This window comes from Hemibagrus wyckioides, linkage group LG03, assembly GCF_019097595.1.
Source record: "Hemibagrus wyckioides isolate EC202008001 linkage group LG03, SWU_Hwy_1.0, whole genome shotgun sequence".
Lineage (NCBI taxonomy): Eukaryota > Metazoa > Chordata > Actinopteri > Siluriformes > Bagridae > Hemibagrus > Hemibagrus wyckioides.
The window spans coordinates 11,110,966-11,128,474 of NC_080712.1; the positions used below are offsets into that span (position 1 = coordinate 11,110,966).

At 41.7% G+C, this 17,509-nt stretch overlaps 1 protein-coding gene across 2 annotated transcripts in view; it reads left to right on the plus strand.

Moving 5' to 3' along the window:
* Positions 1-17,509, plus strand: part of galnt2 (UDP-N-acetyl-alpha-D-galactosamine:polypeptide N-acetylgalactosaminyltransferase 2) — a 115,115-nt gene that overhangs the window by 77,189 nt on the left and 20,417 nt on the right. For both annotated transcript variants that reach the window (XM_058383030.1, XM_058383038.1), the window contains exons 4-6: positions 15,551-15,649; positions 15,877-15,944; positions 16,146-16,211. In XM_058383030.1, coding sequence (XP_058239013.1) covers positions 15,551-15,649; positions 15,877-15,944; positions 16,146-16,211 — 233 coding nt within the window. The remainder of the gene's footprint in view (positions 1-15,550; positions 15,650-15,876; positions 15,945-16,145; positions 16,212-17,509) is intronic.

Below are 17,509 nucleotides of genomic sequence, written 5' to 3' on the forward strand. Positions count from 1 at the left end.
ATTTTAATGCAGCTGGCCTTTTTATTTGTTATTTTTGTTAATAGAAGAAGACATGATGGATTCAGACAGTTAGGTAAGGTGTCCAATACCTAGAGCTTATTTAATCTGTTCCATTACTATGAAAATCAGGGACATAAAATGTCTCTCTAATTGAGTCTAATGGAAAAAGTGATGGAGGTTGGTAGAAAGGCTCGCTGTGCAAAATGTAGGCTGGCCCCTGGTTGCAGTCTGTTAGGACCGAACGGGGCAGTAAGAGCTGTTCTCCAACCACACACAGCTGTCCTGCAGTATTGCATTAGCAGCAGTTCAGAAGGTTTGACAGGTTGTCAGGGGGAAATTGTGTGTATTGTACTGTGCCAGAATACTAGATATCCTTCTATATGAGGGCTACGTACTGGCTGGGAATTAACAACGGCTAATAATGATCGTAATTTGGTAATCAAGTTAAACTTAGACATCCATTCTAAAAATAAAAGTGGCCTTGGTTGGAAACCTGCTTTAATAAAAGAAAATGGGCAGCGACTGAAAGGTTAATGTTTTTAATGCTCTTTTAGCCTCCACTTGGTGAGGATATTAACCCTGTACTGGCACTCAGGCTCGCTTGCTTTTGGGTCCGTCATCTTAGACGTTATTTGTAATGTACATTTTGCTAGAATCTAATCGTTTTCACTTTTATTACACATTTTCAAGGTGTAGTTAATACACAGATGGACAAATTACAGGGACGAACACAACAAAGTGTGTTAGCAAAGTGCTGAGCCAATGCAAGCTGCCGGAACAGCTTCAGTTTGCTCTGGCACACATTGTACAAACACCATTCTGTCTAAAGATGATCTCTCAATTGTGGTGGAATGTCTCCCCTTTTGCAGGCCAAAAGAAATGATAGCAGTTTGTAATCCTAACCATTATTTCAACCTGTGGTCCAAAGAGATAAACCGCAATTATTAGGTGTGCTATCTTTAGGTTGCGTAATGGTTAAGGACAATGTGTGCACAATGCAAGCAGGGACTCCCACAAGACTATGACGGCCATTAAAGCTGCCCTGGGACATAGTGTCCAGCCACTTCACTGTCAACAAACCTGAGTGAATACATGAAAGTGGGAGGAGACTGTATCCAAAAATCCCTGTTCACCAAATAATCAATGCCTTTGAGCCTTTTAGATCTGCTTCTGTACCAAAAAAAATCTATTCACAAAAGGCCTGACTAAACAAATATTTTTCTCAGCTCCGATTTAGCACTGAGAACCAGACACTAATTGGAAGGCTTTTCTATAACTGCAGGGCTTTGTAAGAGAAAGCTCTGACCACTGTTTTAGCCTTTATTATTCAAGGTACCAACAAATAGCCTTCACTTTTTGATCCAAGTAGCATGGCATTGCAGATCATAAAAGACCATTCAGTGTAGTAGTAGTTTATAATCAGTGTTAAACTGGATTGACCATGAATTCCACTATCGCCAGTCACTAATAGTAGTCTGAGGCTACAGTGCACACCGGCTCACCAAAGCTAGCCTGAGATTTCCAGTATCTTCTATGTGTGTTCAAGGTCTGGGTTGAGATCTTGTGACTATGCTTCCAGTTTTATGTGTCACTTCTGCTTTAAATTCTTCTGAACGATATTTTCAGAATATTCAGATTTTACCAGGTTCGGGTCTAATTTATGACGAGTTGAGAAATGTGTTAAATGTGTATGCGTATTGTATTGCTGCTGAACACAATGATGAAGAGCACGGTGATTTTAAAAAGGCTGAAGTGGTGGGAAAATGAACAGCAGGAGGATTCAGGTGCTTATCTCTTGTAACACTGGCGCACAATGCTGTCTCCTCAACAGCAATGTACCGAGTCCCAGAAGGTCGCTACTTGGCAGGCAGGACACACGGTCTATTTATGTCAGGCTGTGTTTTAACATGTGAAGCTGTGGAGCACTCCCAGGACTCCCTGACTTACTGCTGATATGCAGGAAGTGGAGTCAGAGAGTGGAATCCCCCAGATCCTTAGTACATTCCTTACATAAGCATGAGCGTACTAACAGATATGAAACGGCTGTGCTAAAGGACTTTCGACATGGACAGCATTTTCTGCCATTTGTCAAGACGCAGTAATTTATTGTCCTGAGGAAATCTGGTGCTCTCGGATGTTATAGAATACATTTCACACGGTCAGCTCGAATACTTATTGAGCTACGTCCTCTAGCTGACCTGTCTGATTGAGCAGGGAATCTAGCAAGTCGATTTTGTAGAAGTTCTATTGTAAATATTCATTTGCATGAGACTTTCATGAGCCGATCTCTGGCCCTGGATCTATGTGTTGCTGTGGCTTGTGGGGAAAAACAACAACAAAAAAAAAAAAACAGCCTTTACAGTGACCATCTGCTCATCTCCTGATCTTTTGCCCATCGGGTATGCTCTTTTTAAGCCTGGAGTTTTTAGTGCTTCCAAAAATGGTCCAATTATTGATTTTTCTCAAGTCCACTTCTTGTTCTGCTGTCTGTTGTAGCTTTAGCGAATCCGGGCAGTCCATCAGCCCAAGTCTCTGCAAGAACATTAGTCATGGAATTATGGGCTAAAGTCAACAAGACGCACAAAGCTGAAGTAAATGTTTACTCAAGACTAGTGAACCCTGTGTAACTCAAGCCTCACACTCTGTTTCGTCTCCCTTCTGAGGGATTTTTAACAATTTTTATTTTTTATATAAATAGCACTTTCTTCTGTACCTGAGTCCATGTGAGTGTCCACCTTAAAACAGTGTTTTGGGGTTCACTCTGACACACTCGAACATAGCATATGTGAAAGCAGGCTGTTCCTTTGGCTAAGTAATGCAATTAGTCCTCGTCAAGTCGCTTCCTGTTTCAGCTTTTTATTTTTTGCTAATACTGCTGAGGAAAGACATGCTGTGGTCTGCAGATAAACCCGAACGATTAAAACTTTGATCCATTGAAGACGCCTTTAAAATGGAAGTGACTGCAGCTAAAAAACTGAATTATTTATGTAAGCTATAAGCGAGAGGCTGCGTCTGAACCTCAGATCATTTGTCAAGGAAAAAAGTGGAGAAAAACTAATTGAATAAACACTGCTGCAATCAATTAAACATTAAGAAGAGCAGTAAAGATGACAATCTCCACCAAGAAACCCCTCCATCTTCTGCTGTATAAAGAAATGTTTTTTTGTTTTTTGTTTATCAGTTGAAGGGCTCGACACGAACAACCATTAATTCTTTGTGCTGACTTTATAAAGCTCTGCGTGTTTGTGCCCTTAGCCAAACTTCAAGGCAGAAAGTCTTTGGCTTTTCTATAACTCATGCTGTGTTATAACTCTCAGGTCTTTTTAAATGAAAATGTTATAACTGGTGACGCTTTAATCCCACCGACAGAAAGTGGCTTTCATCGTGTTATGTTTTATTCCAACACGCATGTTTGGAATAATCTGACAGTATTGTATCAACATTTTGCACGACATTTTTTTCTTATTCTTATTGAGAACGAATAGAAATTAAGCTCCGGGCTTTAGTGAATGAAAGCCAGGTCACAGGCAGTGTGAAATGTTAAAATGTTTGTCCCGTACTATAGTTGGATCTTCCTTTCTCAGTTTTGGTTGATGGTTAATATATTTTTTTCATTTTATTCGGCTCCTGAGTGTGAGCCTCCTGGTGGTCCACTGGATTCAGTGTGGCCAGGGTTTGATTCCCAGGCAGGGCGCTAACCCAGCCACTGAAGAGTTAACTCTCGGTGCCGGTCCTAAGCCTGGATAAAATGGGAGGGTTGTATCGGGAAGGGTATCCGGCGTAAAACTGTGCCAAATCAAAGGCATGCGGACCAAATGATCCGCTGTGGCGACCCCGAACAGGGAGCAGCTGAATGTACTTGTCTACAGAGTGAAACAACAGGAAGGTGTTTAATGGAGACAGCAAGTTTGAATCCTGATATGCTTCAAAGCTGTCCAGAGATGTGAGAAGGCGAACTCTCTTCCTGACCAATCCCAGTTACCCGAGCCTCTCACAGTGGCCCTGTGAGCTCATGTATGTGGAAGAGTGTAGATAGCACGTCCTAGGAGTTTGTTACACAGCATGAGCAGCAGTTTAGAAAGATGTAGAGGTTGGCATCATATGACCCTGTACAGTGGATAAGACAGAGCTAGCTAGAACAGTGAAGTACGGACCCTACTGCCAAACTTGGAAGAAACTAGGGGGAAAAAATGGCAATTTTAAGGGTTCTGTGTGTACTTCCTGTGTTTAGGAAAACAAGATAAACTCGACAGAAACAAAAGCAGCCTTGAGGAGTTTAAGCCACAGCCGTTTGCTATATCTATTAAGACAAATGAGTGAAATGAATCATTTTATTCAGAAATTGAATCTAAAAGCATACATTTGTTTTTGGTGCTTTTCAATGCTTTTAACCTAGTGTCTGTGAGTGTTTATTAGACCAGCACACAGATGCGTTTTGACAGCATGGGAATGAAATAAACCTCTCCTGTCTAGCAGACATCATAGTTCTTGACTCATGTCCAAGAACAACCTCCTAGCTTTTTTTTTGTAGCCTACACTAGTAATAAAACTTTCCTTTGGTGTAAACTTAGAAATGATCCAAATAAGTGATAATCCAACCATGTTTCTGTTACATTTTGCACGGGCTTCCTCTTTAAAGCCATCAGGTCATGCAGTGAGTGGGCACAGGATGCATGGTGGAAAGTTTTCCCTGCAGTTTTGGCATGCATGCTTGCACAGCATGCAAGCGTTGAAGGGAGTCTGAATTCCTGCCATGCTGAGTTTTATGAAAATCTCTGCAAACAATACAGCTCACTGATTAGACGAGAGGGAATCAGATAGGTGGCGATTATCATAAGCACCAGAAAAGAACCTCATTGTTTTGAAGGTTCAGCTCTACGGTGGTTTTGTTTGCTAGGCGGACGCGAAAGGATTTTTTAAAGGGCTTTTCCTAAATAACACCGGAAGGCTGATTGAGCTTTGGTGATAGAAAGTGTTCAGATGTGAAGCCTTCATCTGTTATCACCATGCATTAGGCTTCTACTTGTCACATTTTTCTACTGGAATTAAAGTTTCTTGATTAAAAGACATCTTTTAAAAGGTGACGTTTCACTTGATTTTCTTAAAGAAATTAACATCAGTTTTCTACTTCACTTGAATTCGCTTCGTTTTGGGGATTTTTTTATCCATAGTCTGCTCCTTTTCTAGTCTCAAAAGTGCACTCCAGTTTTTCACATAATCATTGTCGGGTTCTGTAGGAAGAAAAATCGCAGTCTGTATTTAATGGACTAATGTGATAACCTGATGAAAGAGTCTGGAGATCACTGCCTGATAGAGTTACTCTCCAATCCAGGAGCAGGGAGAAGACAGAAACGGCTCATTGTGCAGCTGAATAGACAAAGACAGCGTGAGGAATTTGGGACAAGGCTCGAATTGGAAATAAAATGAAGGCATATTTCTCAGTATGTTCTATACCTTTCATTTAAATAGAGCTGGGAATGGCCTAAATAACAGCCTTGTTTTTCTCAGCCGTGAAGACTTGCAGGTGACAGGAAGCATAAAGCTCTTCAAGTACAGTGCAGACAGCATAGCAGTATTTATTTTAGACATGTTTGCAGACATTCTAGAGGCCAAATCAGAAACCGAAATGATTTATATATGTGCATTCTTTTTTTATATATGAACAGCTGTGAGATTTCTTTTAATACACTTCTGTTGTCTCTATAGTACACATGGAACCATACAGTGGACAGTCCATGTAACGTAAACAGTATTCTGTAAGGAGTCTCCAGTGTCTGTTAGTTTACCACAACATGATAGTCTTCAAGACAGAGGATTAAATGCTTAAGGACTGTGCTGTGGTGATAGTGGTGTCCATCACAGACACACACACACACACACAGTGCCATGTATCGCACGGTTTAGCCTCAGACCAGAGTGAAGGTGGTGAAATAGTCTGCTCCATGTGTGTCAGGTTCCATCACACCACAGTGATTTATGCTGCATTTGACTCGATTGTAACTTTGACCAGGATAAATTGGAGGGAAAAAATCACAATGGAATTCCTGCTCAGGAACTCTGGAGGTTCTCCTCAACTAGTGATGATACACTGACCAGGCATAATATTATGACCTGCCTAATATTGTGTTGGTCCCTCTTTTGCTTCCAAAACAGCCGTCATGCACTGTGTATTCTGACACCTTTCTAATAGAACCAGCATTAACTTCAGCAATTTGAGCAACAGTAGCTTGTCTGTTGGATCCGATCCGGGCCAGCCATCACTCCCCACATCCATCAGTGAGCCTTGGCCGCCCATGACCCTGTCACCGGTTCACCACTGTTCCTTCCTTGGACCGCTTTTGATAGATTCTGACCACTGCAGACCGGGAACACCCCACAAGAGCTGCAGTTTTGGAGATGCTCTGATCCAGTCGTCTAGCCATCACAATTTGTCCCTTGTCAAACTCGCTCAAATCCTTACACTTGTCCATTTTTCCTGCTTCTAACACATCAACTTTGAGGACAAAATGTTCACTTGCTACCTAATATATCCCACCCACTAACAGGTGCCATGATGAGGAGATCATCAGTGTTATTCACGTCACCTGTCAGAGCACATAATGTTATGCCTGATCAGTGTAAATCAACATGGCTGTGGTAAGCAAAACAAAACTTCATCCCTTGTATAAATGCTGATAAATATATTTAAGTATTTGTTTAAGATCAGTCAGCACTTTGACTTTGAGGAGGAAAATACACAACACGCATCACTGGTGAGGTTTTTACTAACAAATGAAAGGACATAGAAGTGCCCGTATTTTGTTCCTTGACTGCGCAGATATTGGAAATGTCATAATTCCTATTAATAAGTTCGGACTTCTCGTCCGAGTCTAATGCAGCGTTATTCCTTCAAAAGCGGTGCAGCTTCACGCGAAAGGCTGCTCAGTAGTTACATCAATTAAATCAACATTCATTCATATGATGTTTGTGTAAAGCATTTCATATTGTGGATGGATGTTTGTGATCAATTAAATTTGGAATTAAATTGTAATATGATTTAATTTAATTAAAAAAAAAAAAAAACCCTCCACAGCAAGTAGAATAAAAATGGTCTGATGGAGCTGTAGCCTGTAAAGAATTTGTGTGAATACAAATGAAACCCTCAAACAGATCGATCCAGGGTCAGACCTGAGTGTCTGGGCTAAGACTGAGAACGCCCTTAGTAGATATTTAAAGATTTTTCTGTGCTGCTGTCGTGCTTCCACATGGGCCGGTGTGCCTTCAGCCTGTTATTAATAAAACACTGGATGTGTTTGGATGTGCAGGTGTTTACCGGGGTGAGAAAGACACGTGATGTTTGACCTTTGTTATTAAAGCATTTAAACAGAGAAGTGATGATGGAGAGCATATGCTCTTTATTCCTCGGTGGACGTACCACTGTGCGTGTTTTTCATGTGGATATTTTTGGCGTCGCGGCTGATTTCTCAGAGGAGTTATGGTTTGGAGTCTGAGACTCAAGCAGCACTGCAGATGTAATTAATCAGAAATACACCCTGCTGAATGAACTGTGAGCATGAAGGTAGCTTCAACTGTTATATTTGTGGATTTTTTTTTTCCCCCCACCTCTCTCTCTGTTTTTATTGGCACCGGCGAGTGATGGCAGCCTGTAAAGTATCAGCATGAAACGGAAAATTATTATTAAATGGCAACAATATCATGCTTACAAAAGTATTCCATCTTGTAAATTATTCTCAGGGGTTGTCAAGGAGCTTTTTTGATTACTTTTTTAAGAAAGTGGGAATCCTCTTCATGGAAAAAGAAAATTGGGGAACTGAGAGTTTCCTCCAAAACACTAGTCTCTGAGTCTGTACAGTGATGGAAATGTGTACTCTTCAGGTGTGTGTGTACATGAGAGAGAGAGACAGAAAAAGAGAGAGAGAGAGATGCTCGTCTTCAAGTATGTACAGTGATGGACATGTGTACTCTTCAGATGCCTGTGGGTGTGTGTGAGGTTGTGTGTAAAAGAGAGAAGTTCTAGTCTTTGGGTCTGTATAGAGATACAGTGATGGAAATGTGTACTCTTCAGGTGTATGTGTGCATGAGAGAGAGAGAGACAGATAGAGAGTGAGCGAGAGAGAGAGAGATTCTCATCTTAGAGTCTGTAAAGTGATGGAAATGTGTACTATTCAGGTGTGTGTGTCAGAGAGAGAGAAATGCTTGTCTTTGAGTCTGCATAGTAATACAGTGATGGAAATGTGTACTCTTCAGGTGTGTGTGTGTGTGAGAGAGAGAGAGAGAGAGATGCTCATCTTCAAGTCTGTACAGTGATGGAAATATGTACTCTTCAGGTGTGTGTGTGAGAGAGAGAGAGAGAGAGATGCTCGTCTTCAAGTCTGTACAGTGATGGAAATGTGTACTCTTCAGGGGTGAGAGAGAGAGAGAGAGAGATGCTCGTCTTCAAGTCTGTACAGTGATGGAAATGTGTACTCTTCAGGGGTGAGAGAGAGAGAGATGTATGTACAGTGATGGAAATGTGTATTCTTCAGATGTCTGTGGGCGTGTGAGATTGTGTGTGTCTGTAAGAGTGAGAGAAATGCTCATCTTCGTGTCTGTATAGTGATACAGTGATGGAATTGTGTATTCTTCACGTGTGTGAGAGAGAGAGAGAAAGTGAGAGAAATGCTGCCTTCGAGTCTGTATAGTGATAGAGTTCTACGTGTGTGTGTGAGAGAGAGAGAGAGAGAGAGAGATGCTCATCTTCAAGTCTGTATAGTGATACAGTTCTGTGTGTGTGTGAGAGAGAGAGAGAGAGATGCTCATCTTCGAGTCTGTATAGTGATACAGTTCTGTGTGTGTGAGAGAGAGAGAGAGAGAGAGAGAGAGAGAGAGAGAGATGCTCATCTTCGAGTCTGTATAGTGATACAGTTCTGTGTGTGTGTGAGAGAGAGAGAGAGAGAGAGAGAGATGCTCATCTTCAAGTCTGTATAGTGATACAGTTCTGTGTGTGTGTGTGTGTGTGTGTGAGAGAGAGAGAGAGAGAGAGAGAGAGAGAGAGAGATGCTCATCTTCAAGTCTGTATAGTGATACAGTTCTGTGTGTGTGTGAGAGAGAGAGAGAGAGATGCTCATCTTCAAGTCTGTATAGTGATACAGTTCTGTGTGTGTGTGAGAGAGAGAGAGAGAGAGAGAGAGAGAGAGAGATGCTCATCTTCAAGTCTGTATAGTGATACAGTTCTGTGTGTGTGAGAGAGAGAGAGAGAGATGCTCATCTTCAAGTCTGTATAGTGATACAGTTCTGTGTGTGTGTGTGAGAGAGAGAGAGAGAGATGCTCATCAAGTCTATATAGTGATACAGTTCTGTGTGTGTGTGTGAGAGAGAGAGAGAGAGAGATGCTCATCAAGTCTATATAGTGATACAGTTCTGTGTGTGTGTGTGTGTGAGAGAGAGAGAGAGAGAGAGAGATGCTCATCTTCGAGTCTGTATAGTGATACAGTTCTGTGTGTGTGTGTGTGTGTGAGAGAGAGAGAGAGAGAGAGATGCTCATCTTCGAGTCTGTATAGTGATACAGTTCTGTGTGTGTGTGTGTGTGAGAGAGAGAGAGAGAGAGAGAGAGAGAGAGAGAGAGATGCTCATCTTCAAGTCTGTATAGTGATACAGTTCTGTGTGTGTGAGAGAGAGAGAGAGAGAGAGAGAGATGCTCATCTTCGAGTCTGTATAGTGATACAGTTCTGTGTGTGTGTGTGTGTGTGAGAGAGAGAGAGAGAGAGAGAGAGAGAGATGCTCATCTTCGAGTCTGTATAGTGATACAGTTCTGTGTGTGTGAGAGAGAGAGAGAGAGAGAGAGAGAGAGAGATGCTCATCTTCAAGTCTGTATAGTGATCCAGTTCTACAGGTGTGTGTGTGAGAGAGAAAGAGAGAGAGAGAGAGAGAGATGCTCATCTTCGAGTCTGTATAGTGATCCAGTTCTACAGGTGTGTGTGAGAGAGAGAGAAAGAGAGAGAGAGAGAGAGAGAGGTGCTCATCTTCGAGTCTGTATAGTGATATAGTGATGGAATTGTGTATTCTTCAGGTGTGTGTGTGAGAGAGAGAGAGAGAGAGAGAGAGAGATGCTCATCCTCGAGTCTATATAGTGATACAGTTCTACAGGTGTGTGTGTGAGAGAGAGAGAGATGCTCATCTTCGAGTCTGTATAGTGATACAGTAATGGAATTGTGTATTCTTCAGGTGTGTGTGTGTGTGTGTGTGTGAGAGAGAGAGAGAGAGAGAGAGAGAGAGAGAGAGAGAGAGAGAGAGAGAGAGATGCTCATCTTCGAGTCTGTATAGTGATACAGTTCTACAGGTGTGTGTGAGAGAGAGAGAGAGAGAGAGAGAGAGAGATGCTCATCTTCGAGTCTGTATAGTGATACAGTTCTACAGGTGTGTGTGAGAGAGAGAGAGAGAGAGAGAGAGAGAGAGAGAGAGATGCTCATCTTCGAGTCTGTATAGTGATACAGTTCTACAGGTGTGTGTGAGAGAGAGAGAGATGCTCATCTTCGAGTCTGTATAGTGATACAGTAATGGAATTGTGTATTCTTCAGGTGTGTGTGTGCACATGTTTGTGCATGGAATAAATCCATTTATAAATACAGAATCCACATTCCAGCAAGGCCATGCAAATAAATATTTAGCATTCTCCTGTTAGATATTCTGTCAGTGAGATCAGCTCGCTACATCACCTTCACTCTGGACTGAGGCTAAACCGTGCGATGCAAGCCACTGTGTGTCTACATCATGGACATCACTGACGTGTCACTCTGCCAGGCTCCTGGTCTGTACCACTGACAGCAGAGAGGAGCTTAGACTTCTCACCTTTAACTAAAGAAAATGCTGCAGGATTAACCCTACAGGTGTCCCACTCAAACATGTGTCCAGATGTGCAGTGTGCAGGATAGAAAAGGGATGCTGGCATTCATTTCAAGTGAATACTACAACAGAAATAACAATACATGTTTTTGCCACACACAAAACTGAGACAGTAATGCCCTCTCTTTCTAGTGTTGTGTTATTGTTTATGGAGTAGTGTTGTAGTAGCTATTGTTATATTTGCTTTTGTTGTTGTAGTTCTTGTTGTAGGATTCGGGTAGACTGCACTAGCTTTTCCACACAGAGAAATAATAATCCAAACAATTCTCATTTGAAAGAATTCAAAATCATTTCTGATAAAATGGAAGATAATATAATAGTGTTGGCTGTAACATAGCATGGCTGTAGGAGTGGTTACTGTAGTTGTTTTTGAGGGAGGAGTTATTGCAGGAGAAATTGTTTAGTTGTTGTGGGAGTGGTTATAGTAGTATATGTTGTGGGAGTGGTTATAGTAGTAGAAGTTGTAGTTGTTGTGGGAGTGGTTATAGTAGTAGTAGATGTAGTTGTTGTGGGAGTGGTTATAGTAGTAGTAGATGTAGTTGTTGTGGGAGTGGTTATAGTAGTAGTAGATGTAGTTGTTGTGGGAGTGGTTATAGTAGTAGTAGATGTAGTTGTTGTGGGAGTGGTTATAGTAGTAGATGTAGTTGTTGTGGGAGTGGTTATAGTAGTAGATGTAGTTGTTGTGGGAGTGGTTATAGTAATAGAAGTTGTAATTGTTGTAGGAGTGGTTATAGTAATAGAGGTTGTAGTTGTGGGAGTGGTTATAGTAATAGAGGTTGTAGTTGTAGGAGTGGTTATAGTAGTAGAGGTTGTAGTTGTGGGAGTGGTTATAGTAGTAGAGGTTGTAGTTGTGGGAGTGGTTATAGTAATAGAGGCTGTAGTTTGTGGGAGTGGTTATAGTAGTAGAGGTTGTAGTTGTGGGAGTGGTTATAGTAGTAGAGGTTGTAGTTGTGGGAGTGGTTATAGTAGAGGCTGTAGTTGTGGGAGTGGTTATAGTAGTAGAGGTAGTTGTGGGAGTGGTTTAGTTGGAATGTTTAGTGGGAGTGGTTATAGTAGTAGAGGTTGTAGTTGTGGGAGTGGTTATAGTAGTAGAGGTTGTAGTTGTGGGAGTGGTTATAGTAATAGAGGCTGTAGTTTGTGGGAGTGGTTATAGTAGTAGAGGCTGTAGTTGTGGGAGTGGTTATAGTAGTAGAGGTTGTAGTTGTGGGAGTGGTTTAGTTGGAATGTTTAGTGGGAGTGGTTATAGTAGTAGAGGTTGTAGTTGTGGGAGTGGTTATAGTAGTAGAGGTTGTAGTTGTGGGAGTGGTTATAGTAATAGAGGTTGTAGTTGTGGGAGTGGTTTAGTTGGAATGTTTAGTGGGAGTGGTTATAGTAGTAGAGGTTGTAGTTGTGGGAGTGGTTATAGTAGTAGAGGTTGTAGTTGTGGGAGTGGTTATAGTAATAGAGGCTGTAGTTGTGGGAGTGGTTATAGTAATAGAGGCTGTAGTTTGTGGGAGTGGTTATAGTAGTAGATGCTGTAGTTGTGGGAGTGGTTATAGTAGTAGAGGTTGTAGTTGTGGGAGTGGTTTAGTTGGAATGTTTAGTGGGAGTGGTTATAGTAGTAGAGGTTGTAGTTGTGGGAGTGGTTATAGTAATAGAGGTTGTAGTTGTGGGAGTGGTTATAGTAGTAGAGGCTGTAGTTGTGGGAGTGGTTATAGTAGTAGAGGCTGTAGTTGTGGGAGTGGTTATAGTAATAGAGGCTGTAGTTTGTGGGAGTGGTTATAGTAGTAGATGCTGTAGTTGTGGGAGTGGTTATAGTAGTAGAGGTTGTAGTTGTGGGAGTGGTTTAGTTGGAATGTTTAGTGGGAGTGGTTATAGTAGTAGAGGTTGTAGTTGTGGGAGTGGTTATAGTAGTAGAGGTTGTAGTTGTGGGAGTGGTTATAGTAGTAGAGGTTGTAGTTGTGGGAGTGGTTATAGTAGTAGAGGTTGTAGTTGTGGGAGTGGTTATAGTAGTAGAGGTTGTAGTTGTGGGAGTGGTTATAGTAGTAGAGGTTGTAGTTGTGGGAGTGGTTATAGTAGTAGAGGTTGTAGTTGTGGGAGTGGTTATAGTAGTAGAGGTTGTAGTTGTGGGAGTGGTTATAGTAATAGAGGCTGTAGTTGTGGGAGTGGTTATAGTAATAGAGGCTGTAGTTGTGGGAGTGGTTTAGTTGGAATGTTTAGTGGGAGTGGTTATAGTAGTAGAGGTTGTAGTTGTGGGAGTGGTTATAGTAATAGAGGTTGTAGTTGTGGGAGTGGTTATAGTAATAGAGGTTGTAGTTGTGGGAGTGGTTATAGTAATAGAGGTTGTAGTTGTAGGAGTGGTTATAGTAATAGAGGCTGTAGTTGTGGGAGTGGTTTAGTTGGAATGTTTAGTGGGAGTGGTTATAGTAGTAGAGGTTGTAGTTGTGGGAGTGGTTATAGTAGTAGAGGTTGTAGTTGTGGGAGTGGTTATAGTAATAGAGGTTGTAGTTGTGGGAGTGGTTATAGTAGTAGAGGTTGTAGTTGTGGGAGTGGTTATAGTAATAGAGGCTGTAGTTGTGGGAGTGGTTTAGTTGGAATGTTTAGTGGGAGTGGTTATTGTAGTTGTTGTAGTTATTATTGTAGGATTTGGTTCTTGTGGTTAAAGTTGTAGTGATGGTTGGTGACAGTATGTACTACAGTGATTGTAGTAGTTGTTATTTTATCACAGTTACTGTAGTACTTTTTGATTAGCTCTAGTGGTTTTAGTTGCAGTAGTTGTGACTGTAGTAAATATAGTTATAAATGATGGTGAAGGTGTTTTGGAGGAAGATTTCTAACTTCTACACAACTTTCTGATACTGGAGTCTGCTATGGACCGAAGAAACGGTGCCTGATAGAAGACTGTGTGGAAATTCATCACAGAACAAAAATTGTTTATTTCAACAACAAGACAGTTTGCACAATGCAGTCAGGAGGAGAAACATTCAAACTCGGGTCACAGAAAAGACCAGAATAATGGGAACCTCAGCAAGGCTACGACGCTGCACACTGCAGGTCTCTGCTCTCCAGATCCTCGCTCAACCAAGTCATACAAATATAAGAGAAGAGAAGATGCACTCCAGTTTTCAAGCTTATCGAGACGGACAGATCTGCAAAGTTCTGACTCTCTTAACGTGAACCGACTGAACCCCGTGTTCAAGAACTCGGCTTCGATTGCTCGAGGCAGCACAGATTGTTAGGGACATCGTGTGTTCACCATGTTTTGTCCATTCCAATGCTGTTACACAATGTAGTGTGTATTTATTCACTGCTCTCTAAACAGCCGATACAAGACTTTCAGCTGGTGTGCAGGACTCGAATGGCTGGAAAAATAAAGACTGAAATAATAAATAAGCTTCAGAAAACTCGCGCTAAAATGGAAACTGCCAAATCATATTCACAGCTAGTTGTAATTGAATCCGTTTTAAAAAATCATTAACATTTTGCATTCATTATTTCATATTAATTGATTTTTTTTCCCCAAAGCATTAAAGCTGGTTATGAAAATGGACTGCGGTTTTTTTTGTTTTTTTGTTTTTTTTAATATCCATCAAATACTCCATAAAAATCTTCAACCAGTGAGCCGATCATAATTATGCTAATGTTGTGTAATTTAGTTGGTAGAATTCAGCCGCCTTGTTTAAAACATAATCCAGTATTATAATGTTTCCCTGTCGTATTTGGTGTTGTTGCCGTAGAAACGGCTGATTTTCTAAATCTAATGAATGGCCCTGAGTAGCATTTCGGAGTCCTCAGTTCCATCATTTGGTCACAAAGCTCACACCGAGTCCTGCTGAAGCTCACATGGAGCTCAGTATTATGCTCTGATTAGCTGTAGTGCTCGTGTTTCACGCTCGGTGTTGCGTCAGAGCCGCGCGAGCGTCCGTGCTTGTAATTTGCCATGGATTCTGAAGCCGCCCGGTTAACCGAGCAGGCCCACATGGGTTTTTTTCCGTTGTTTAGAAATGTTCCGAAATTAACTAATGAGAATAAATTGCACGTCTTTTGCTGTACGCGACATGGCTTTTAGCTAGCAGCGGCATGCCCAAGGATTTTTGCTCATGTTTTGAGGGGGAAAGGAACTAATTGTACTATTTCTTTCTAATTGGGTGAAATTTTGATTATTGATCACTAAAGAAAAACCCTCAGGCCTAGTGAAATTTATATGTATATTCATTCTCTCTCTCTCTCTCTCTCTCTCTCTCTCTCTCTCTCTCTCTCGCTCTGTCTCTTGCTCTGTCTGTCTCTCTGTCTCTCTCCCTCTCTCTTTGTCTCGCGCTCTCTCGTGCTCTCTCTCTCTCTCTCTCTCTCTCTGTGTCTGTCTGTCTGTCTCTCTCTGTCTCTTGCTCTGTCTCTCTCTGTGTCTGTCTCCTTCTCTCTCTGTCTCTGTTTCTTGCTGTCTCTCTCTCTCTCTCTGTCTCTCCCTTTGTCTCTTCTCTCTCTGTCTCTCTCTCTGTCTCCTTCTCTCTTTGTCTCTCTCTCTCTGTCTGTCTCTCTGTCTTTGTCTGTCTGTCTCTCTCTCGCTCTGTCTCTCTCTTTGTCTCTTCTCTCTCTGTCTCTCTCTCCGTCTCTCTCTCCCTCTCTCTCTCTCTGTCTGTCTATCTCTCTCTCTCTCTCTTGCTCTGTTTCTCGCTCTCTCTCTCTCTCTCAGCTGTCGCCATAAGCAGTGGAGGACGGATCTGCCTGCATCCAGCGTGGTGATCACCTTCCATAACGAAGCTCGATCAGCTTTATTGCGCACTATAGTCAGGTGAGCTTCCAGCACACCAGCTCCACAATGCCTCGCTCTGTCTGTACTCTCTACTGTGTTGGAATTACATAACATCAGAGAGCACTCCACACGCCGAGCGTATCACTGCTCATCATTTCCAGTTTTGCCCCCTGCTGATAACATTTAGCCTAACCACTTGTTTAAAGTACACAATGTAAAGCTCTCGTGTAAGAGAACCCGTTTGACTCCCGATCCTCTCGCCGCAGCGTTCTGAAGAAGAGTCCTCCCCACCTCGTCAAAGAAATTATCCTCGTGGACGATTACAGCGACAACCGTAAGTCAGCTTTCCACACACAAACATCCATATTCCTCTTCCTTCATTTTCCAGACTTCTACTAAGTACAGAACTCGTTTCGAAGTCATTTCCTCTGTCCTGTCACGACATGACCTGATTAGCTGATTGACAAAAAGGGTACACGCATCCTGTTTCTGTTTTGTGTTCATCACCTTTAAATGAACTCTTCTTTTTCTTCAGCTGAGGACGGAGCCTTGCTCGGGAAAATCGAGAAAGTCCGGGTCCTTAGAAACGATAGACGAGAAGGTGAGCACGATATTTACACCACAGCTTATGTGATGTCTGCTCCTCCAACACTGCTACTCCTTTTTATTACTCTATTATTCAATTAAAAAATAAAATTCAGCTAGACTTCATCTTTCCACACAAAGAGAAATAATAAGCCAAAGGATTTTCATTTGAAAGAGTTCAAAAGCATTTCAGATTAAATGGAAAAGGATGGAGGCAGCTATAAAGGTGAAAGGTACGATATAAAAGGAGATAATTAAAGGATATTTCTTTAACGTTTAGAAAGGCGGCTAAAACTTTTACACTGATCGATTCCTCAACACGGCGAGTTCTTGACTCTGATTAGTCAAAAGGTGCGAGTTATTTTATACGTTTATAAAAACAGCAAATCTTGAACACTAGTGTTGGCTGTAACATGAATCATAGATTAATCTGAATGCTTAGTACCTTATTGTTTCTGTTGTAGCAGTTTTTATAGACTTGTACAATAATAATATAATAATCTACCTTTCTAAGTGCATTATTCCTTAAGTAGTTTTTTTTATATAGTTGTATCTGTGTGTGGTGGAGTTAAAAATTGCGGCAAGTCAGTATTGCTGAAGTATATAGTACCTTTCTTTCTAAATGTGCAGCGAATAATTTAGTTTAGTTCAGTTCTAAATTTATTTATATAGTGCTTTTAACAACGGACATGGTCACAAAGCAGCTTTATAGAGATACACTATATTGCCAGAAGTTTTGGGACGTCTAGTTTTACATTCACATGACATCCCAGTCGTAATCCGTAGGGTTTAATATGGAGTTGGCTCCGCCCCTTTGCAGCTATAACAGCTTCGACTCTTCTGGGAAGGCTTTCCACAAGGTTTAGGATTGTGTTTATGGGAATTTTGACCATTCCACTAGAAGCGCATTTGTGAGGTCAGGCACCGATGTTGGACGAGAAGGCCTGGCTTCGAGTCTGCGCTTTAATTCTTCCCAAAGGTGTTCTATCAGGTTGAGGTCAAGGACTCAGGTCAAGTTCCTCGACACCAAACTCGCTCATCCATGTCTTTATGGACCTTGCTTTGTGCACTGGTGTGCGGTCATGTTGGAACAGGGAAGGGGTCATCACCAAACTGTTTCAGCGAAGTTAGGAGCATGAAATTGTCTAAAATGTCTTGGTATGCTGAAGCATTAAGAGTTCCTTTCACTGGCACTAAGGGGCCCAACCCCACACCATAATACCCCCTACACTTGGCACAATGCAGTCAGGCATGTACTGTTCTCCTGGCAATCACCAAACCCAGACTCGGACAGAGAAGCGTGATTCATCACAC